Genomic DNA, 23,268 nt, shown 5'->3' on the forward strand with positions numbered 1-23,268 from the left:
GGGCTGCAGTCCATGGGGTTGCAAAGAGTCAGACGCAACTGAGCAATTAACACTTTTACAAATCGAAGTTCTTCTTTTGCTTATTCAGTCAGCAAGCATTTGTGAAAGACTGTTAAAAGAACAGGAAATAGTGCTTGTAAGCAAAGCACTCAGTATCTGTGCTAACACCAGAGGCTGGGACCAGATAGCAGCGTCCTGTAATCTTTAGGAATACACCTCCTTCAGCGTGCACAACTGTATTGGGGGTGTCTCTCTGCTCAGTCTGCCCTTAATGGAGTGAGTTGCCTTCTCCTGCAGAAGCAGTCACATTAAAACCACACCAGTTCCTTTGCAGTGCCGCTTACTCTAGACTGAATCGAACCTAAGCATGCACATTGCAGTTCCCACCCTAACAGATCCATTAAGACCCATCCAGCTACTCAGGCAGCAAGTGATTGTCTGCGCCTCGGTGGGCAGTCATCTGTTTGTTTCTCCTTGTGGTGAAAGCGTCGGTGAGCTTCTGCTTTGTGCAGCGTGCTAAACACGCACCCAACATGGGAGGAGACGCAGCAAGGATAGCGTGAAGAGTTCCCTTCACAGAGGACGGTGTGCCAGGGCACAGACAGGTGAGAACAGGTTGGCGTGAGCGTTCGCTCTGACAGCTGGACAGCGCGTGAGAGGAGGCAGGTGCTGAAAGGTGGGCTGAAGGCCACAGCCGACCAGCTGAGGACCTCGGGCACAGGTTGAAGGGTGGCAGGGTGGAGGAAAGACTGAGGCTGGAGTGGAATGAGGTAGAACAAGCCACGGCAGAAAGCCGCCCTGGCAGCACCGTGGGCAGCGGCTCAGGGGGAAGGGAGGCTGAAAGCAACGCTGGGCAGCGGCCATCGTCTTCAGGGCAGACGTGAGGTCAGAACAGGATGGTGGAAGTAGACGGCGAGGGACTGGCTGCAGGGAGCTCAGGACTGGTGGCCAGGTGGGCCTGGGTGGGCTGGTGCGTGAGCCCGGCTGTTAGGATCTGCACCGCCGTCCCCAAGGCCAACTTTATAAGTGACACCCCGCTGAACTCGTTTATAATCGTAATTTAAAGGAGGAGTGATTTTACGTCTATGGAATCGTAAAAGTTTACATCTTTAAAGGTGACATTAAAAAACGTTGCTAACCAATTTCATAAAATTCAGTGATGTTCCACGATGTCTTTAATCTTTCCCCTTAATACATACTCTGACCTCCGAATTCATGTGTCAACTGTTTAGCCTTCTACATTACCCACACCTGTCAGTCCTTAAGCTCATGTTTCATCATCACCAGGAGATTGTATTGACACTGTGGGATGTGTTCTTTTCTCTGTACTGATGTATACAGACCATGCTACCAGAATAGCCCACTATGAAGCAGTATTATCAGAGTTTCATCCAGGTCCAGGTGACATGCAGCCATCATGTGTAATTGGGAAAACAGCCAACAGGAGGAGATGGCCACGTCCCTGTAACTAACATTTAGATCAAGTGAACTCTTGAGAGTGGAGATCTAGAGTAAGTGAAATGTAATGAAATTGTACCTACATTTATGATTTTTATGTTAATAATAAGGCTAAAGAAAGATACAGAATTCTAACACTGTGTTCAGATGTTAAAGGGTGGTGGTGGAGTAGTCACTAAGTCGTGTCCGACTCTCTGAAACCCCAGGGACTGTAGCCCGCAAGGCTCCTCTGTGCATAGGATTCTCCAGGCGAGAATACTGGAGTGGGTTGCCATGCCCTCCTCCAGGGGATTGTCCCAACCCAAAGAGTGAACCCAGGTCTCCTGCATTGCAGGCAGACTCTTTACCGTCTGAGCCCAGGGAAGCCCTGGTTTGTTGTAAACGTTTAGGGCTGAACCGCAGTCAGACACAGTTCCTGCGTTTCGCTCTCATAGTGCAGTGAATCGTCAGAGCGATTCTCCTGCAACAGAGCCTTAGAGCCACGTGAGCCACTTCTGCAGGCCGTGTCTTCTCGTTCCCGCTTTTCCTTCAGTGTGTAGACCTGAGCTGTAACGAGCTAAGTGAAGTCACATTACCCGAAAACCTGCCTCCGAAGCTGCAAGAGCTGGACCTGACTGGAAACCCCCGGCTCGCCCTAGATCACAGAACCCTGGAGCTGCTGAAGTAAGTCCCTGTGAGGCGCTGCCCCGCCCTGTTCCCTGAGGCGGATGCTTGCTGCTCGGTGCAGACAGGAAATGGGATGGGAGGCGTCTGACTTACGTGGTCTGTCTGCTCAGACTTGGAGGGAAGGGATTTGTGAGTCTGTAGTTGACCAAGATGGACGGACAGCCAGAAAGTTTTTTCAGATAATTGGATACTCATATGTCCTCCCAGAAGGTTTTTGAGAAAGTGTCCAGACAAAAAGGAGATGAGAATGATGAAAGCAAAGTAGAAAGGGAGATTTAAAGACACAGGAGACCTACAGCCCTCTCCACTGCTCTACCAGGACACAGAGCCCTGGCCCAGGCCCCCCAGGGTGTCCAGACCTTAGTGTTTTCATCTTTAAAGGAGGGTGGTCTACACACTGTTTAAATGACTTTTCAGAACTAAGGATATACGGATTATCAAGACATATTTCATCCTTATACAGATAACTTTTAGTGTTTACAAATATCAAATGTCATTTTGTGTTAAAAATGTATAAAAATTTGTTAATAAATGGAAGCAGCTCTTTGGAGAAAAATAAAAGTCAAATTTCTGTTGCACACCAAAATAAACTCCAGCTAAATTAAAGAGTTAAATCTATAACATGAAATAATTTTTGAAAGTAAGAAGAAATCATATAGATATATTCACAAACCAGAAAATAACTTTTAAGGCCAAAAAAGAGAGTGGGGGAATCACAAGAGAAGTCAGTATGTATAGATTGGTTTTGATATTTATGTTATATATAGTTATGTATGAGTCAGTAATGCTAAGTACTCATTCAAGCAGAAAATAAGCAAAGGACATTAACGTTTAATAAAGTACAGATAGTTACATGAAAAGATCAACGTGCAGCTTTATTGTGTATCAAGGAAATAGTAAATAAAATATTTTAATGATAACATTTTTCCCCTCAAATTGGTGCTGATGGAGGATTGTCCATTTATATAACTTTTTTAAAAAGCCATTGGCTATCTGTGTCAGACTTTAAAAAGTATTCGTATACCTAAATCAAGGTTTTCTGTGGTAAAAATTTTATTCTAAAAGATAATCAGAAATTTGTTCATTTTAGGCATAGGGATAGTCATCAAGATGCTTCTGATTACACTTAGGATGAGTATAAAATCACACAGGGAGATTTTCATGATGGAATTAGAAAAAAATGCAGAACCATATAGATGATGGAATGACCCCACTATTATACAGGCCTAGGATAGGGCCTGTTAAGTTCTCTCCCGCAGAATGCACGTTACTAGAGTGCCCAGAGTGCCCTCCGTGAAGCCCTCTGGCTCCGGACTTGAAACGGATAGTGACAGACAGTGGCATCATGGCACTCACTCCTCAGGTAGAAGTGCCAGCCTCTGTTCAGTGTCTAGACGGTTGTGGCCCCTTCATCACTTGGTAGAGGTCCCACACCTAACGTGTAACTTAGACCCTCTGTCGAGGGCTGGCCGGTCTGTTCTCCACAAGGCAGCGTCAGTCCATGTAGTGACCGCTCCATGGGGTTAAGCTCCAGCTCCCAGACCCCCTCAGCCTCCCCTCAGGATGCACACGAGTCTGCGCCCCACTCACTTCAGAAGCCGCTGGTCATGCTGTTCAGGAGGATGAATGCTGCTTCACCAGAAGGGACTGGGGTCGGGGGGAACAGGGTTATTCTTTTCTTTAATAATCAGGCTAGGAAATGGAATTGTTTAAAGGCTCTCTGTTCTTTTTGTTTGTTTGTTTGTTTGTTTTAAGTATAAATGTCTTTAGAAAGGAATCTTCCATTTTTCTCTAGAGTTCAGAAACGTAAGTAGAAACTGCAGTGAGAGGCTGTGCGATACGCCTTAGGAAAGCCAGCACATTGCTTACCATGGTACATGGATCAAATCTGGTACCAGGTCACAAGGGAAGCAAACAAGAGCAGGTCTTTTTTAAATACCCCTTTTATTGATGTGTTTGAAAAGAAGATATATCCCACTGATGTAAAATAAGGTATTTTATTTCTGAACTTTCCATTGGCACCATCTGTGATATTTATGTTTCTCAGCTTTTTAGGATAAAGGAAAAAGTGAATGCTTTCTGGTAACTAAGAGTAGGAACTTCTGTTTAATGAAATAGTTTTAAATTTCAAAGAAATTGCCACCAAATATTTCTAGAATCAAAGTTAATATTAGATATTGATTTACTTCTGAGTTGACTGCTTCAGGAAAGGTATTCAGTGCTTATTATATTTTGGAGTTAATGAGTGCCAACAGATAATTTAAATTCCTGGTCTCAGGACAGAAGTGTTTAGGTGTTGAGGTTATATGCCCTTTCTCTTAAGTAACGGGGGAAAAAACTAGTGGCAGTTTACAGATGGGGATTTATCTCACCGTGTGGTAGGCAGCCTTTCAAGAACCTGCTACATATCTATATGACTTCGTGTTCTTGGGCATTGAATCCTTTCTCATAGGCTGGTTTTTAATGAACTGTGTTTAAGGGTTTACTCTTTTAATATTTATGTTTGGGGTCCTGTTGGACCAATTACAGCATACCACAGCCAAGGTGAGGTAAGAACTTGTCTCCCCGTTTATATATATGTAGCTAACATGAAATTTACTGAATTACCCTCTTTTATTTTATGATATTGGTCTCAGCACGGTTGGCTGTGCACGTGAGGAAAGAATTGGAAGCATCAGGGAGCGGCAAGTCCCCAGTAATGTTTTGTAAATATTTGAAGGGGGTGATGTGAGCAGGTATTGGATTTGAGGATGAATGCTGCAGAGCTCTCTCACGTCACCCAAGCACAGTATGGTTGTAGCTCAGGTTTCATTCTTTTCACATCTGGGCTTCATGTTGTGAGAACACACCTATCTTCAGTAGTTCATGTTCTCATGCCAAGGCTGAGAGCCTTTCATCCTGGCAGAGTGCAGCCGCCCCGGGTGGTGAGTGTGGAGCCTCAGTGCCCGCCACGGACGCCGAGAAACTGGTCTCCGTGCTCCGTGTGTGTCCCTTGGGTCTCATTGCGATGAGTAGCTAGTTCTTGCTGCTGATAAACGTTTCAAACCCATCGAACACAGTGAGAAACGGTAAGTACAGAGTGCTTAGGTGCGTCTCGTTTCTCAGGTAAAGGTAGCAATGAGCACCTGTTCTGTTTTAATGATTCCTGGCCCCTCTGTTTCTCTGATCAGTAATATCCGCTGTTTCAAGATTGATCAGCCTTCGGCAGGAGATGCTTCTGGAGCTCCAGCCGTGTGGAGCCACGGCTACACCGAAGCTTCAGGGGTGAAAAACAAGTAAGTTGAAACTTTGGAATGAGAACTGCTGCCCGCCCGCCTCCCCACTGTAGCAGGGCAGAGAGAAGCCCGTCGCTGGCACACGCTTCCCCAGGCCACCTGTATTCCGGCGTGCTTCCCCAGAGGGAGGCCACCACGGGACTTAGGCGGGAACATTAGCTCAGCCCCGCTTGGCACACAACCACCCTCTTTGTGAGAGAGGTTGCTAGGAGACGGTGTAACTGACACATTATGTCTCTGTAGACTCCTGTGTTTGGAGAATGCCTGAGTATTGAAACGCATCCCCACTCTTTTGAAAAGCCCCTTTATCTTTCTCTGAAGCCTGTTTATCAAGCAAAACAGGGACAGTATTAAAGCAGCAGAAATAGCCTTGATTGTCCTTACTCACGATCCCTAAAGGTGCTGACAGCATTTCTGTGGAGCTGTTTTTTATAGTCTCAATCAGCTCGTCAGGAGTGTAATGTCCACTCTCTATAATGTCAGCTGTTTGTCTTGCCACCAGGTCCTGTCCATCTAAGTTCCTTTCTCTTCCCTCTTTTCACCAACCTTCCCTGTCTCACATGCAGATGTTGGTTTCTTGAGAATTGTAATCCTGCTCTGCAGGCTTGCTTTTTATAAAGGGGTGCTGATCATCAGTGCAGGTGAAGAATCCGCCTGCAATGCAGGAGACGTAGGTTGGCCCCTGGGTGGGGAAGATCCCCTGGAGGAGAGCATGGCAACCCCCTCCAGTATTCTTGCCTGGGGAATCCCATGGACAGAGGAGCCTTGCGGGCTACAGTCCAAAGGGTCGCAGAGAGTCAGATGAGACTGAGAGACTGCTCAGCAGTGGCAGAAAGGCCAAGGAGCCTGTAAATTAGAATAGTCGTCATTTGGGTAGCTAAGGCACAGGAACACCCAGCATTCAGAGCGAGCAGGCCGGAGGGGGACAGAAAGTGCAGGACGACCTCAGGAGAGCTAGCGGCCTTCAGCCCTCGGTGCTCATTGGAGTCAGGCAGGTGCGGAGCACTGAAGAACATTCTCCAACCGAGGACCATTAAACCAGAGTGCGTTAGAGCCTCCCCAGGGGACTCCAAGGGGCCTCCGGGGCTGAGCACCACTGGGGCACTTTCCTTCCTGGGAAGGAAAAGGTGGAACTGTGGCTGCCACGCTGGCCGCTTTTCCGTGGGTCAGAAAGCAGAACAGAACTCACGCTGAGTCTGACTCGGCAATCCTTTCCTCTTTCCCTGAGAGTGTGATATGGAATATTAGAGAAGATGTAGGCTTCCTTTACCACGTCAGGAAAAGTCCCTTCTATGCCTAGTTTGCTAAGAGTTTTTCTAACGTGCATCAGATTTTCTGTTACAGGCTTTTTCTGCATCAGTTGAGGTGATCGTATTTTTTCCTGTCTTGGTCTGTTGAGATAATGAATTGTATCGATTTTAGAATGTTGAATCTGCGGTGCCTTTTCAGGATGAGCTTCAGTGTGGCCGTGATGTATTACCCTTTTTATATTCTGCTGGGCTCACTCTTCTGCTAATTTGTTGATTATGTCTGTATTCACAGTAATTTTTTTCTTGTGGTGTCTGATTTTGATATCAGGGTGATGCTGGCCTCACCTCATAAACTGAGTTGAAAGGAGTATTTTGTCTTCAGGATTCCACAGTCTTCTGGAAGAGTTTCTATAGCCTTGATATTATTTCTTCCTAAATTTTTGCTAGTATTTGCCAATGAATTCCACCTGGGCCTGAAGTTTCCTTTGGTTTATAACTAAATGTATGATTTCTTTAATATAGGATTATCTTTTTCTTCTTGAATGAACTTTAGTAATTTGTGTCTGTCAAAGAATTTGTCCATTTTCATCTAGTTTTCAAATTTATTGGCCATAATGTACCATTGTCCTAGGGTGTGTAGTAACGCCTCCCCTCTCCCTCCTCTCTGTAGGGTCTGTAATAACGCCTCCTACGCCTCCCCTCTCCTTCCTCTCTGTAGGGTCTGTAGTAACGCCTCCCCTCTCCTTCCTGTCTCATTTGCCGTTTCTCTTTCTATCCTGATCAGATCGGCTTCAGGTCTCTCAGTTTTATCGATAGTCTCAAAGAACCAGCTTTTGGTTTCATTGAATTTTTTTGTTGTTATCTTTCTGTTTTCTATTTCATTGACTTCCGCTCTTAGTTTTATTATTTTCTGCTTGTTTGGATTTATTGTGCTTATAAATTTCTAGCTTCTTAAGGAATAATTTTGGGTCACTGATTTGAGCTTAGGGTATTAATAGTCTAAGCATTTAGAGCTATAAACTTCCTCCTAACCAATTTCCCCAGTGTGGTTGGAGAACATGCTTTGAATCACTTGAATCTTTTAAAATTATTAAGGCATTTTCTGGCCCAAAACGTGGTTTATTATGGTATACGTTCTGTGTGCATTTGGAAAAAATCAGGTAGGCTGTCATTTAGATCGGGTAGGCTGTCATTTAGATCAGGTTTGTTGAAAATGTTTTTCAAGTCTTGACTGTGCTCACTGATTTCCTGTCTGCCTTTCTGTCAGCGCCTGAGAGACTGTGATTATCTGGGTCAAGGTCAAGATTACAAGGCCAAGGTTGACCTTGTTCATTACGGCTTGTCTGTTTCTCCATGTGGTTCTCTCCGTTTTTGCTTCATGTACTTCAGAGCTCTGTTATTAAGTGCATAAACATTTAGAATGTTAGTGTTGTGATGAACTGACTCTTTAATCACTATAAAGTAACTATTTCTGTAATATTCTTCATGCTGAAATGTATTTGGTCTGATATTAATGCAGCTGCTCTGGCTTCCTTTTGTTCACTGCAGCATAGTATAGTTGGCCCTTCAACTGCATCGGAATACGAGGCACCAACGAACCATCAGAAACCCACGTGTCGCTTTACACTTAGCCCTTTCCATCCAAGGTTCCACATTTGCAGAGAGTGTACAGGACTACAGCAGTGTTAGAGGGAAAAAAGTCAACATATAAGTGGACCCATGCAGTTTAAACCTGTGTTGTTTAGGGGGCCACTGTGTATCATTTCGAATCTTTTTTGCTTTTAACCTATTTGTCTCTTTATGTTTAAAGTATAATTCTTATTAGCAGCATATGGTTAAGTCTTGCTTTTTAATATAATCTGAATCTTTTTGGGTAGTGCCTAGGCCATTTTTACACTTAATGAAATGCTGATGTGCTTACGTTGACACCTGCCAGTTCAGTAACGTCTGCCTTCTGTCGCCTCATCTGTTCTGGATTCTCCTTTCCTTCTTTCCTTTGGGTCATTTCCTATTCCTTGTTATCTCTCGGGTTTGCGCTCACTGGTTCCACTCTGTGTGTGTGTGGCTTGCTTCGGGTCTGCAGTGAACCTTGCCCTTGTTCATTGCGGTCCACCCTCTCACATGCGGGGTGAGAGGCTTACGCTGTGTGCTTGCTCCCCCTCCTCGCCTCTGTGCCATCGCCGTCACGCTCTGCCTCTGCTTCCATTACCAACCCCAGGACACGCTATTATAGTTGTTACTTGAAACAATTATTTCCCAAAGTATTTCTCCACCTCAGTATTGTCGGCATTTTGAGCCAGATAATTATTGTTGTTGGAGAGCAGGGGAGGGATGGGGTGTCCTGTGCATTGCAGGATATTTAGCAGCACCTTAGCCACTACCCCTGGGATGCCAGTATCACCCCCATCCCAGTCATCATCAGCAAAGACGACTCCGGGGGCAGAAGGTCCCCTGTTGAACCACTGTCTCCTTTGTTTTTCGGCTGCACCGTGCAGTGTGTGGGATCCTGCTTCCCCCATGAGGGGTCAAGCCTGTGCCCCCTGTAGTGGAGGCGTCAAGTCTTAACCATGGACTGCCAGGGAAGTCCCGAGAAGCACCATCCTAACGTGATATTTAAAATTAAAAGGAAGCGTTTCTCTGTACTCGCCTGTGGGTCATTTCCGATACGCTTCCTTTGTTTGTGTGGAACCAGATCTCCATCAGGCGGGCCATTCTCCTCTGCTCCACGTAGTTCCGATTTCTTGCAGTGCCATCTTTTGTATGTGCGTCTGAAAATGTCCATTTGCACCTTCCACCTTCGGAAGCTGTTCTCACTGGTTTAGGAAGCAAGGGTGACAATCTCCGTGTCAGTCTTGAAGACGCTGCTGCTCCGTCTTCCGCCTTGTTTCTGACGAGAGCCCTGCTGTCTCTGCTCCTTCGTTCCATGCAGGATACGCTTTCCCTCTGCCCCCCAGTTCAGTTCAGTCGCTCAGTCGTGTCCGACTCTTTGCAACCCTATCAGTTGCAGCACGCCAGGCCTCCCTGTCCATCACCAACTCCCGGAGTTCACTCAGACTCACGTCCATCGAGTCCGTGATGCCATCCAGCCATCTCATCCTCTGTCATCCCCTTCTCCTGCCCCCAGTCCCTCCCAGCATCAGAGTCTTTTTCCAATGAGTCAACTCTTCACATGAGGTGGCCAAAGTACTAGAGCTTCAGCTTTAGCATCATTCCTTCCAAAGAAATCCCAGGGTTGATCTCCTTCAGAATGGACTGGTTGGATCTCCTTGCAGCCCAAGGGACTCTCAAGAGTCTTCTCCAACACCACAGCTCAAAAGCATCAATTCTTCGGCGCTCAGCTTTCTTCACAGTCCAACTCTCACATCCATACATGACCACAGGAAAAACGATAGCCTTGATAGATGGACCTTTGTTGGCAAAGTAATGTCTCTGCTTTTGAATATGCTGTCTAGGTTGGTCATAACTTTCCTTCCAAGGAGTGAGCGTCTTTTAATTTCATGGCTGCAATCACCATCTGCAGTGATTTTGGAGCCCAGAAAAATAAAGTCAGCCACTGTTTCCACTGTTTCCCCATCTATTTCCCACGAAGTGATGGGACCAGATGCCCTGATCTTCATTTTCTGAATGTTGAGCTTTAAGCCAACTTTTTCACTCTCCTCTTTCACTTTCATCAAGAGGCTTTTTAGCTCCTCTTCACTTTCTGCCATAAGGGTGGTGTCATCTGCATATCTGAGGTTACTGATATTTCTCCTGGCAATCTTGATTCCAGCTTGTGTTTCTTCCAGCCCAGCGTTTCTCATGATGTACTCTACATATAAGCTAAATAAGCAGGGTGACATTATACAGCCTTGATGTACTCCTTTTCCTATTTGGAACCAGTCTGTTGTTCCATGTCCAGTTCTAACTGTTGCTTCCTGACCTGCATACAGATTTCTCAAGAGGCAGGTCAGGTGGTCTGGTATTCCCATCTCTTTCAGAATTTTCCACAGTTTATTGTGATCCACACAGTCAAAGGCTTTGGCATAGTCAATAAAGCAGAAATAGATGTTTTTCTGGAACTCTCTTGCTTTTTCCATGATCCAGGGATTATGGCAATTTGATCTCTGCTTCCTCTGCCTTTTCTAAAACCAGCTTGAACACCAGGGAGTTCACGGTTCACGTATTACTGAAGCCTGGCTTGGAGAATTTTGAGCATTACTTTGCTAGCATGTGAGATGAGTGCAATTGTGCGGTAGTTTGAGCATTCTTTGGCATTGCCTTTCTTTGGGATTGGAATGAAAACTGACCTTTTCCAGTCCTGTGGCCATTGCTGAGTCTTCCAAATTTGCTGCCATATTGAGTGCAGCACTTTCACAGCATCATCTTTCAGGATTTGAAACAGCTCAACTAGAATTCCATCATCTCTACTAGCTTTGTTCATAGTGATGCTTTCTAAGGCCCACTTGACTTCACATTCCAGGATGTCTGGCTCTAGGTGAGTGATCACACCATCATGACCATCTGGGTCGTGAAGATCTTTTTTGTACGGTTCTTCCATGTATTCTTGCCACCTCTTCTTAATATCTTCTGCTTCTGTTAGGTCCATACCATTTCTGTCCTTTATTGAGCCCATCTTTGCATGAAATGTTCCCTTGGTATCTCTAATTTTCTTGAAGAGATCTCTAGTCTTTCCCATTCTGTTGTTTTCCTCTATTTCTTTGCATTGATTACTGAGGAAGGCTTTCTTATCTCTCCTTGCTATTCTTTGGAACTCTGCATTCGAAGCTTATATCTTCCTTTTCTCTTTTGCTTTTCACCTCTCTTCTTTTCACAGCTATTTGTAAGGCCTCCCCAGACAGCCATTTTGCTTTTTTGCATTTCTTTTCATGGGGATGGTCTTGATCCCTGTCTCCTGTACAGTGTCACGAACCTCATTCCATAGTTCATCAGGCACTCTATCTATCAGATCTAGGCCCTTAAATCTATTTCTCACTTCCACTGTATAATCATAAAGCATTTGATTGAGGTCATACCTGAATGGTCTAGTGGTTTTCCCTACTTTCTTCAATTTAAGTCTGAATTTGGTAATAAGGAGTTCATGATCTGAGCCACAGTCAGCTCCTAGTCTTGTTTTTGCTGACTGGATAGAGCTTCTCCATCTTTGGCTGCAAAGAATATAATCAATCTGATTTCAGTGCTGACCACCTGGTGATGTCCATGTATAGAGTCTTCTCCTGTGTTGTTGGAAGAGGGTGTTTGCTATGACCAGTGCGTTCTCTTGGCAAAACTCTATTAGTCTTTGCCCTGCTTCATTCCGCATTCGAAGGCCAAATTTGCCTGTTACTCCAGGTGTTTCTTGACTTCCTACTTTTGCATTCCAGTCCCCTATAATGAAAAGGACATCTTTTGTGGGTGTTAGTTCTAAAAGGTCTTGTAGGTCTTTATACAACCGTTCAGCTTCTTCAGCGTTACTGGCTGGGGCATAGACTTGGATAACTGTGATATTGAATGGTTTGCCTTGGAGATGGACAGAGATCATTCTGTCATTTTTGAGACTGCATCCAAGTACTGCATTTTGGACTCTTTTGTTGACCATGATGGCTACTCTATTTCTTCTGAGGGATTGCTGCCCTCAGTAGTAGATATAATGGTCATCTGAGTTAAATTCACCCCATCCCAGTCCATTTTAGTTCACTGATTCCTAGAATGTCGACGTTCACTCTTGCCACCTCCTATTTGATCACTTCCAGTTTGCCTTGATTCATGGACCTGACATTCCAGGTTCCTATGCAATATTGCTCTTTACAGCATCGGATCTCGCTTCTATCACCAGTCACATCCACAAATGGGTTTTGTTTTTGCTTTGGCTCCATCCCTTCATTCCTCCTGGAATTATTTCTCCACTGATCTCCAGTAGCATATTGGGCACCTACCGACCTGGGGAGTTCCTCTTTCAGTATCCTATCATTTTGCCTTTTCATACTGTTCATGGGGTTCTCAAGGCAAGAATACTGAAGTGGTTTGCCATTCCCTTCTCCAGTGGACCACCTTGTGTCAGACCTCTCCACCATGCCCATCCATCTTGGCTGGCCCCACAGGGCGTGGCTTAGTTTCATTGGGTTAGACAAGGCTGTGTTCCGTGTGATTAGATTGACTAAATTTCTGTGAGTATGGTTTCAGTGTGTCTGCCCTCTGATGCCTTCTCGCAACACTTACCATCTTACTTGGGTTTCTCTTACCTTGGACGTGGGGTATCTCTTCACGGCTGCTCCAGCAAAGCGCAGCCGCTGCTCCTTACCTTGGATGAGGGGTGTCTCCTCACCGCCGCCTTCCTGACCTTGAGTGTGGAGTGGCTCCTCTCGGCCCTCCTGCACCTGCACAGCCATCACTCCTTGGACGTGGGGTTGCTCCTCTGGGCCGCCGCCCCTCACGGCCCTGCGATCTCTGGGAACTAAGGAAGTGGCTCTTAGACTTCCCCCACCCCTGCCTTTGTCCCTGCTTTTCAGCAATTTGATTTTGATTTGCCTCAGTCAAGCTTTTTCTACTTGCTTCTGCTTGCTGTTTATTGAGCTTCTTGTACCTGTAAGTTTGTCATTTTCATCAGATTTGAAATATCTTTATTAATTCTTCAAAACATTTTTCTGCCTGTTTCTCTTCTCTTCTGAAGACTCCAGTTCCCTGTGTGGTAGGCTGCCTGAAGTCATCTCCCCACTTATTAATAGCCTGGCTTTTTGTTTCTCCCCCAGGCGTTCGTCCGTTTGAGAGAGTGTATGGGACACAGGTGCCCTCCATGGAAGCAGTCTGAGCGGAGAGACTGCAGGTCTCCGGAGCACCTGTGTAGCTCGTTTCCCGCCAGCGTACACGTTTCCTTTACTTTCCCAGTGTTTCAGTTGTGACTCCGTTTTTGCTCCTTGTGGAAGTTTTCCTTAATGAATGTTTTGTGAAAGAATGTGGACATACGCATTCATAATCTGGTGTAATCCCCGTGCCTCTTACAGTCTTTCAGTGCTATTTAAAAATGAAATCCTCAGGAGAGAGTAGGGGAAAGCCATGGAGCGTAATATGTGCTCATCGTTTTTCTTCACTCACAGAAGTTAGTTGGTGTAAATGAGCCGGGGTAGTTCTGCTTTGTCGTTCAGTCACCCAGTCAGGCCCAGCTCTTTGCCGCATCGTGGACTGCAGCACACCAGGCTCCTCCTCTTCATTTCCCGGAGTTTGCTCAGATTCCTGCCCATCGGGTTGGTGATGCTGTCCAACCATCTCATCCTCTGGCACCTGCTTCTCCATCTGCCTTCAGTCTTTCCAGCATCAGGGTCTTTTCCAGTCAGTTGGCTCTTCATATCAAGTAGCCAAAGTATTACCTGCTCTTAATCTGCTCAGAGTCACGAAGAAGGAGACAAGACTGGATTAAGCAAATGGGAGAAGAACCACAGTTGGGTTGGGCGTGGAGAAGAAAAGATGAGCTGACTCAGCACAGAGCGCTTTTGCCTTGCAGGTTGTGTGTGGCAGCCCTGTCGGTGAATAACTTCCGCGACAACCGGGAGGCCCTGTACGGTGTGTTTGACGGGGACCGCAACATGGAGGTGCCCAACCTGCTGCAGTGCACCATGAGCGACATCCTGGCAGAGGAGCTGCAGAGGTCGCGGAGCGGGGAGGAGTGCATGGTGAACACGTTCCTCGTCATGCAGAGGTAGCGCCTCCGGCCCCGCGGCGGGCCTCATCCCTGCTCCCGATCGCGCTGGCAGAGGCCAGGAGTGAGGTCATTCTGCCCGTGGTGTGTGTGTGTGTGTGTGTCTGTGTTTCTGTCTGTGTTTGTGTGTGTATCTGTTTCTGTGTGTCTGTGTGTGTCTGTGTGTGTGTGTGTCTGTGTGTCTGTGTGTGTGTCTGTGTGTGTGTGTGTCTGTGTGTGTGTCTGTGTTTCTGTCTGTGTCTGTGTGTGTCTATGTGTGTCTGTGTGTTTGTGTGTCTGTGTGTGTGTGTCTGTGTGTGTGTGTGTCTGTTTCTGTGTGTGTATGTGTCTGTGTTTCTGTGTCTGTGTGTGTCTATATATGTGTGTGTCTGTGTGTGTGTGTGTGTGTTTGTGTGTGTGTGTTTGTGTGTGTGTGTCTGTGTCTGTGTGTCTGTGTTTCTTTGTGTGTGTCTGTGTGTGTGTCTGTGTGTGTGTCTGTGTGTGTGTCTGTGTGTCTCTGTGTGTCTCTGTGTGTATCTATATGTGTGTGTCTGTGTGTGTCTGTGTGTCTGTTTCTTTGTGTGTGTCTGTGTGCGTGTGTTTCTGTGTGTCTGTGTGTGTGTGTGTGTGCTTGTGTGTGTGTGTCTATATCTGTGTGTCTGTGTGTGTCTGTGTGTGTTTGTGTGTGTCTCTGTGTATGTGTCTATGTGTGTGTATCTATATCTATGTGTGTGTGTGTTTGTGTGCATGCATCTGCTCAGTTGTGTCCAACTCTGCAGCTCCATGGACTGCACAGCCCACCAGGCTCCTCTGTCCATAGGATGTTCCAGCAAAAAGACTGAAGTGGGTTACCATTTCCTTCTCCAGGGGATGTTCCCAACCCAGGGATCAAACCCACATCTCTTGCATCTTCTGTGCTGGCAGGCAGGTTCTTTACCACTGAGCCACCTGGGAAGCCCTGTTCAAGACACTGTTACAAGAAGAATCATAGGCCTTTCCCTAGAGGTTCTGGTCGCCGTGGAAGTTGTAGTATGTTGTTTCTAACTCTGAGGGCTGAATGTCGTAAGCATTCCCACGTTCACAGCGTTGCTTGCTCTTTGTCACTTTAAAGGCTTTGTAGGTTGTGAAGGACGTGCCTGTTGGTGTTGCACTGCAGACACGTGACCCTGTGGGACCAGGAAGCAGAGAGTGCTTCAAGGCCACAGGAGCAGAGACGATCTTTTCTGCTTCTCTTCTTTCTCTCCCCCTTGATAATCTGTCAGGGGAAGTATCTTTGCAGCAGGGCTACCGAAAGTGTCCGCTGCGGAACGCTGCCCCAGAGAAGCCTCGACAGCTCCCCCAGGCACAAGGACTCCTCAAGAGCTCAGTAGACACGGCCCAGTGAGGTTCTTCGCCGCAGCTCACCTCGGTGGGCGTGTGCAGTTAATAACCGATGCTGATAGCAGCTAATATTTACTGAGCCCTTAATACATACCAGTCATTACTCTAAATGCCTTAATGCCGAGAGGCAGAAGACAGGGACGTCTGTCTCTACATCTGTCTCCTTTTCTGCTTTGACCACCATCTTATTTCAGAAAAAAGCAAACACATATTATACACACACACCACACACACACCCTTCACACAGCCTGAACAGGCTTGCTTTTTACAGACCCCAAGCACTGGGTCAGCATTAAGAACTTGAGACTCTCAAACCCTGGTCACTGGCTGCACTTCTCCCAGATGCAGCCCAAGTCTGGCTTGGCTGGAGGAGCCACGGCCTCTGACACCAGGGAAGCCGTGCTGCCCTGGTGGAGCCTGGAGCCGATGGCCTGGACGTGCCCAAGCTGGGGTCCAGAGACCCCCGCCACGTCGCTTCCCGCCTCGTTTTCCCTGTGGGTCAGCAGGGTATGGGCCGTGTGCGATGCGCGCAGTCCTTGCAACAGACCTGTGTCCTCTCTGCCAACGTCTGATGCCGCGATCTGGCCGCCCTTGCTCCCGTCTGTGGTGCCCCTGGCCTGACCTTCAGGGTCTGCCCTTGTGAACAGCAGGGTCTGTCTGTCTGGACCTTCCTGCTCCTCTTGTGCCCAGGTCAGTCTGGAGGCTCCGCCAGCCTCGGGCCTTGCCACCGGAGGTCTGAGCACCTTTTGATTGCCAGCACTTGCAGGTGCCTTGTGTATTCAGTGCATGAGGGACTGATGGTGAGCAGGAGCACTTTGGAGCTCGTGCTTAGACGGTCTTTCCTATAAACATTGGAGGATGGACCTCGTTCGTCCGGAGAGTCGTAGTGTGCAGGACAAGAACATGAACGGCGCAGTGTGTGAAGGCTCCTGCCCGCAAGCAGCCTGTGAGGGGCGCGATCGGCCACTCTGATGCGTCGGGGGGGGGGTCACACCTGCTCCTGTGCGCTGGGTCCCCCTGCCCTCTCGGGAGCAGAGGGTGAGGGAGACGCGGCCACCCCCGCTGGCTTTGGCCGCACTGAAACGGGCGCCGCAGGCCACACCAAGCCGGGTAAGGGCTCCTCGTCCCTCAGCGGCTCCTCGGGCTTTCTGTGGCGGAGCGGCCCCATGCAGCTGGGAGCAGGCCCTGCGTGTGTGCCCGTGTGTGCGCCCAGTGTCGCGGGCCCTGCTTTGGTGAAGGCGCCGAGTGGAGCCCCGAGCTCTGCTCCCCTGTCCCGTGCGGCCGTCTGGCAGCGGTGTGGTCTCTCAGCCCCGTCTCTGCACTCCAGGAAGCTGGGCACGGCTGGGCAGAAGCTTGGAGGCGCTGCCGTCCTTTGTCACATCAGGCACGACCCTGTGGACCCAGGAGGACCCTTCACCCTGACCTCCGCCAACGTGGGCAAGTGCCAGACGGTGCTGTGCCGGAGCGGCGAGCCGCTGCCCCTCTCCAGGTCGTATGCCGTGAGCTGCGAGGAGGAGCTGCAGAGAATCAAGCGGCACAAGGCCATCATCACTGAGGTGAGGGCCGTCTCCCTCAGGTTGGGCGGGGCCGGGAGGGGGCTGCGGAACCGGCCGGGGAGCATCTCCCTCGGCGTCCTGTAGACGCCGAAGCTTATCCGAGATGACAGGTCCGAATCCACAGCATCACAGAGCAGACTGCGTGTGACGTGTCTGAGTTATTGTACGTGCAGAATACAGAACAGGGCCCAGGGGCCCCTCCGCATCGGGGCTGGGCAGTCACCCAGTCTTATCCTCAGGGCGCCTGCAGGGGGCTCAGGCCCAGCAGCCTCTCCGCGTCGGGGCCGGGCAGTCATCCTGGCTGTTCCTCAGGGCGCCCGCAGTGGGGCTCAGGCCCTGTGTAGGGCCGGACAGTCACCCTGTCCCATCCTCGGGGCGCCAGCAGAGGGCTCAGGCCTGGTGGCCTCTCTGCATCAGGCTGGGTGGTCACCCCATCTTATCCTTGGGGCACCCACATGGGGCTCAGGCCCAGCAGCCTCTCCGTGTAAGGCTGGGTGGTCACCCCATCCCCTTCTCAGGGCGCCCACTGGGGACTCAGGCCCGGTGGCCTCTCCACGTCGGGCCAGGCGGTCATTCTGGCTGTGTCTCAGGGCACCCGCAGTGGGGCTCAGGTTCGGTGGCCTCTCCGCGTCAGGGCGGGTGGTCACCCCGTCCTTTCCTCAGGGCGCCCGCAGGGGGCTCAGGCCTGGTGCCCTCTCCACATCAGAGCCGGATGGTCACCCCGTCCCTTCCTCAGGGCGCCCGCAGGGGGCTCAGGCCCGCAGAGGTCACACTGCCTGCCCTCCTCTCCTCCTGGCTCTGGGCCCTGCAGGCTGTCACCTTTCAACCTCGGTGCCTCGGCTTCCTCCTGGGTAAAGTGGGCGTGGTGAGGCATCTGTCTGGCCTCCCAAGGCCAGTGTACATATCAGTGTAAATTAACTAGTTGCTACTTCAGTCCATGCCTCCTGCTGCACGCAAATAAGGCGGGGAGTGGTTCTCAGCCAGGGGCCATTCCCCTATCAACACCACCGGCACTTGGTGATGTCTGAGGGCATTTTTGTTGGCACAGCTGGGGTGGAGAGGGCGTGCTTTTGGCACGTAGCCAGTAGAAGCCAGTGTGTGTGCACGTGTGTGTCAGTCGCTCAGTCTTGTCTGACTGTTTGCGACTCCACAGACTATAGCCCGCCAGGCTCCTCTGTCTCTGGGATTCTCCAGGAGTGGGTTGCCAATTCCTTCTCCAGTAGATCTTCCCGACCCAGGGATCAAACCCTGGTCTCCTCCCTCATTGCCAGCAGATTCTTTACCATCTGAGCCACCAGGGACGCCCAGGGAGAAGCCGGGGACGCTGCTGAGCATCCCACGGTGCCGGGCGGCCCCTCTGAGCCTCCACAGTGCGGGGCGGCCCCACAGCACAGTCTTTGGCCCGGAAGGTCCAAGTGCCGCTGCTGAGAAAGGCCGTCGGGCTGTGGCACAGAAGGCTGCTTGCGGCACAGCCTCCAGAACGGGCTGGAAGAGCTGGACTCTGTTCACACGCTCACCCTGCAGTGTGGGTCACCTCTGTGTGCCTGAAACGGATAGGTGCTGTCGACGTGATTCCCTTGTCTGCCCACAGGAGGTGTCCAGTCTCGCTTGTCAGTAAAGCCCGAGGAGCCGTGTGACGTCCAGGTGGACAGTGGTGGAGGTGTGCAGTCAGTAGAGAGAGAGACTGACTCCAGGAAGGCTTGCCCAGGGCCGTGAGGAAGACAACTCAGGATCTACCGTGGGAGTCTGGGAAAGGAGTCTTCCTCTCGATTCCAGTCCCCTTCCTGTTCTAAGAGCAGAGAGGACTGAAGTGGACACTAGACACCATGTAGGGAGTGAAGAGTCTCAGATGGGATTGAGTTAAATTATTAACTGTGTATTGAGTCCCGTGCTCAACAGCACATGGTGCAGAGATTAACCATTTCTGCAGAAGAACTTGAAGAATCAAGAACCAAGCAGTTACACCAGGGCTCCTCGCTTCAGCCGCAGAGTAAAAGCTTTTTACTGGCAAACGGTCTGAAACTTTGGTTCATGGTTCAGATGGTGGGCACCCAGCTGGACTGAAGCGGGAGGCATCACCGTCTCCATTTGCTGCCAGGAAAGTCAGCTCAGGAATTACAGAAGCCGCCTTTCTCCTTGAATAAGTGTCTGCCTCTCCAAACACTCCACTTCTCCCTACCTAGTCTTACTGGGATCTCCCCAGCAATTTGTTTCAGCCTCCTTCAGTTCAAAACTCTGCCCGCTTCTGGACCTTCCCACACCTGCTGGTTGCTGAGCTGTGGGCAGTGGCCTGAGATGAGGGCCATCACTCTGAATGGCACCTGCCTGGAAGGGTCTGCCGCCCCCCGAGGTGGCTCAGCAGGCCCTTCCCCCGGACCCCTGTGCGTTCCCAGAGATGCTGATCAGCCCGTGTTGCTGACTCAGCCAGATGACGGTGTGCTTTGGAACGGACAGGTTCCAGCACAGGGAAGGCATGAAGCACTTTCCACGTGTCCCTCCTGCTCCCTGCCGTCCCCAGGCTTCTGCCCCAGGTTCTGATGACAGGTGGCCGGGAGCCCCTCACAGGAGGCGGATGGGCCTGCAGGGCAGGCAGGCCCCGGAGCTTCCCCCAGGCAGGAGCCCCGCCCCCAACTCTCGGTGGTAATGTCTGCTTGGCAACCCCTCTCTTTCCAGGACGGCAAAGTGAACGGAGTGACTGAGTCCACGCGTATCCTGGGCTACACCTTCCTGCACCCCAGCGTGGTGCCCCGCCCGCACGTGCAGTCCGTGGCCTTGAGCCCGCAGGACGAGTTCCTCATCCTGGGCAGCAAGGGCCTGTGGGACAGCCTGTCTGTGGAGGAGGCCGTGGGCGCCGTGCGGAGCGTGCCTGACGCACTGGCCGCCGCCAAGAAGCTCTGCACCCTGGCGCAGAGCTACGGCTGCCGCGAGAGCGTGAGTGCGGTGGTCGTGCAGCTCAGCGTTCCCGAGGACAGCTTCTGCTGCTGTGAGCTGGCTGCCTTGCCGCCGCCCAGCCCCAGCGTCTTCGCTCCCGCCACCAGCGTGGCTGTCCGGGAGCGGCCGGCCGACGGGCTGGGCGCGCCCTCCTCCAGCAGCGGGCTGACCTCTGAGATGAGCAGTGAGCTGTCCACGTCGGAGATGAGCAGCGAGGTGGGCTCCACGGCCTCGGACGAGCCGCCGCCACCGGGCGTGCTGGTCGAGGGCAGCCCCGCTGGCCCCGGCGAGCCCCGCTGTGCGCTGCACCCCGGGGGCGCGCCTGGCGCCTTCCAGCGGCAGCTGTCCAGCGCCACCTTCTCCAGCGCCTTCTCGGACAACGGGCTGGACAGCGACGATGAGGAGCCCATCGAGGGCGTGTTCAGCAACGGCAGCCGCGTGGAGGTGGCGGTGGACATCCACTGTGGCCGCGCCAGGGACGGGGAGCTCCGGCGGCCGCCCGCACCCGGCCCGCCGCCCGAGGCCGCCGACGAGGGCTCGGGCACCGCAGAGGACGAGCCGGGTGCGGCGCGGCGCGCGGACGGGGCCGCGGGGACCATGGGGCGCCGGCGGGGAAACGGCTCCGTGGCCCCCCAGGAGCGCAGCCACAATGTGATTGAGGTGGCCGCCGACGCGCCGCTGCGCAGGCCGGGCGGGTACTTCGCGGCCCCGGCGCAGCCGGACCCCGACGACCAGCTCATCATCCCCCCGGAGCTGGAAGAGGAGGTGAAGGAAATGATGAGGCAGCGGCCGCCCGCGCCGCCGCGCCCGGGCCCCGCGGAGCCGGCGGACTGCCGCTGCGACACGCCGCTCTGACGGCCCGGGGCCCGCAGACCCGGCTGCCGCCGGCCGCAGACGCCCCTTCTGTTGGCTGTTTAAAACAAATAATAATAATCACCACTTCTCTTCAAGTGATGCTCTACCCATATGATTTCAGTTTGTTAACCTCTTCCCCTAACGTATCAGATGTGTAAAGACGAAAAACAAAAGGTTTAATATATTACAGAGAAACCGTTAGCGGTAATGTAATGTTTTTTAAATGGCTTTTTTGTTCTCTGTGTGTGGAAGGCAAGGCAGGTTGCCAGGGCTAAATGACTTAGTAAGATTGTGATTCTGTGTTTCTGTCTGGGGGAGGCGTTTTCTTGTTTTCTGCTGTTCTGGGTTCCTCGCTTTGTCTTGAAGACGATAGGCGTCTGTAGAGAATGGAGACTAACTCCTAGGAGTTGTTCACTCTGCCGGGTGACTGAAGTCACTGGGAGTCACTAATTTTCTCTGAGAGAACCGTTGATTGAGAAATTTCTATTGTAAATAGCTCCATGTTGTATAGTGATGCTTCAGAAGTGGTGTAGCTTTGGTGTGAGGGACACAGACTGAACGGCTGGCTCCCCTCCGTCCCCACACCCACACGGTCCCCCGTGGTGCGCCCGAGCCCTGCTGAGGGCACTGCCTTCAGGTGAGGGGCCCTGAGCCGCTGGAAGGGACCTGCCCCCCAGGGGCCGCTGCCCCTCTCCTCCTCCTCTCCTGTTCCCGCCCAGCCCCTTTTGCAGACACTTTTCAGCTGTGTTCCTTACTGCTGCCACCATCAGCATGCATGGGTAATAGTCAGATCCTTTACATACCGAGAGTTATATTAAAGCAAAATGCACAAGCGCACATGTCATAATTTTGGTATAATAAATACGGAATTTACGAGTCCTGGACCCATCTGCTTTTGTCCGGGAAGCCAGGTGTGTCTAACAGATGATCACGCCCGGCTTGGGTTTGGAATGAGCTTTGGGGTTATCTGGTGCTTCCGTCTTTGATTTTTTTCTTTTGAAGAGAAAATAACTAAACAAGTTAAACCACCTTGAATGAAGGCAGTGACATCCACCCTATAGTGAACAGTATGTGTAGCTGGTGTACAGCGTTTCTATTTCTGGTTGTTACTGTGTAGAGTAGATATTAAAAGGGGGATAAGGTTGCATAGAGGAGATCCCAGGAAAATCCCACAAAGCCAAGTTTGTTTCCCTTTCTCTCAGGGCCCCTCAATCATGTGAACCAGTTAATCTTTTTTTTTTAATTGGATATAGTTGTTCTTTTTTATATTGGAGTGTAGCTGATTAACGGTGCACACGCAAAGTGAAAATCCAGAGCCGAGTGCTGCACTCCCCACCCCTCCCGGGAGCAGTGAGTGTGCCGTGGGGCTCTCTGGGGGTCCCGCGCTCCTGCTGGCTGCCTGGCCCCACTTACAAATGGCACCATCCCACTCTCCATCTGAGACCCGTGTGTGGGAGATGCTCTGGGTCTCCGCTGTGTCTCAAGTGGACCAGCCTTTCAGGTAGAGTGGTTTCCCTTCTTTAGGTCTGCCCTCCAGAGGGGCACCTGGCAGGTTCAGTGACAGGACGCAGCAACTAGTCTCTCTTGCAGGCTCTGCAACGGGCTGTCCACCGTCCACCCCTCTCTGGGCAGCCAGAGGAGTGGGCCGCTCCTTGTCTTGGTGATGTCCGCTCTTCACTCCGTGGCAGGCTCCTTGTGCGCTGTGCAAACCACTAAGGCAGTGGAAGGACTGAGCTCATCTCGGCCCCGTCAGCGTGGCTTCCCAGGGGGTGCTCATGGTTAAGGGCCCACCTGCCACGCAGGAGACATGGAGACCTGGGCTCCATCCCTGGGTCGGGAAGACCCCCTAGAGGAGGGCATGGCAACCCACGCCAGCGTTCTAACCTGGAGGATCCCATGGACAGAGGAGTCTGGTGGGCCACAGCCCACGGGTCACAAAGAGTCGGACGTGCCTGAAGCGGGTCGACTTGGCACACGCACAGCCCCACAAGGGATCAGTGACCGAGGGTGGAACCCAGGCAGGGCTCCACTCTAAAGCCTGGAGCAAGGCCGGGTTGGAACCCTGCACCCCGCCCGCTCACCAGCGCCCGCCGGTCTTCCCACTGCTCCGGGCGGATCTGAGCGGACCCGGGAGGCTCAGCGTTCTCACCTCGTGCCTCAGTCCCTCCGGAAGTTCCAGGCACGCTCTGACTCCTCGGTGTGGCACCCCCTGCGGGAGGGCTCGTCAGTCGCCTTGTGTGGTCCCCGCC

General features: G+C 51.0%; 1 protein-coding gene across 1 annotated transcript in view; it reads left to right on the forward strand.

The window, feature by feature from the left end:
* The window catches only part of PHLPP1 (PH domain and leucine rich repeat protein phosphatase 1), a 232,987-nt gene extending 211,090 nt beyond the window's left edge, over positions 1-21,897 (forward strand). The window contains exons 13-17 of the mRNA XM_018039368.1: positions 1,991-2,121; positions 5,295-5,399; positions 14,124-14,318; positions 17,005-17,233; positions 19,907-21,897. Of these exons, the coding sequence (XP_017894857.1) occupies positions 1,991-2,121; positions 5,295-5,399; positions 14,124-14,318; positions 17,005-17,233; positions 19,907-21,019 (1,773 nt within the window). The 3' untranslated portion in view covers positions 21,020-21,897. The remainder of the gene's footprint in view (positions 1-1,990; positions 2,122-5,294; positions 5,400-14,123; positions 14,319-17,004; positions 17,234-19,906) is intronic.

This window comes from Capra hircus, chromosome 24 (assembly GCF_001704415.2).
Source record: "Capra hircus breed San Clemente chromosome 24, ASM170441v1, whole genome shotgun sequence".
Taxonomy (NCBI): domain Eukaryota; kingdom Metazoa; phylum Chordata; class Mammalia; order Artiodactyla; family Bovidae; genus Capra; species Capra hircus.